Source organism: Pterocles gutturalis, unplaced genomic scaffold (assembly GCF_000699245.1).
Source record: "Pterocles gutturalis isolate BGI_N339 unplaced genomic scaffold, ASM69924v1 scaffold10147, whole genome shotgun sequence".
Taxonomy (NCBI): Eukaryota; Metazoa; Chordata; class Aves; order Pterocliformes; family Pteroclidae; genus Pterocles; species Pterocles gutturalis.
In genome coordinates, this window is record NW_010115320.1 from 9,062 (window position 1) to 9,359 (window position 298).

Consider the following 298-nt stretch of genomic DNA (forward strand, 5'->3'; position numbering starts at 1 on the left):
TGTGGCGTGCTCGTGCCGGGGTAGTACGCCGGTGAGACCGGGAAGGACGGCGTGGAGGGAGGCTGGTAGCCGGAGGAGCTGCTCTGCCGAGACAGCGTCGGGTGCTTCTCCTCCAGGCTGGGGTAGCCATACAGGGGGCTGCCAGGGGGGACAGCTGCTGTGGCTTTATGCCTCCCTGGTGGGGCCACCAGGTTGCCATGGGCCGCCGTGGCATGCCTGCCCAGCCCAGGGCTGCCAGGAGTGCCACTCATGCTGGAGTTGACGGCTCTTCGCCCAAAGCCAGGGCTGGGCGGCGTGT

At 68.8% G+C, this 298-nt stretch overlaps 1 protein-coding gene across 1 annotated transcript in view; it reads right to left on the reverse strand.

Moving 5' to 3' along the window:
- LOC104462980 (tensin-like) overlaps positions 1 to 298 on the reverse strand; it is an 8,389-nt gene that overhangs the window by 6,018 nt on the left and 2,073 nt on the right. The window contains exon 3 of the mRNA XM_010075147.1: positions 28 to 138. Coding sequence (XP_010073449.1) covers positions 28 to 138 — 111 coding nt within the window. The remainder of the gene's footprint in view (positions 1 to 27; positions 139 to 298) is intronic.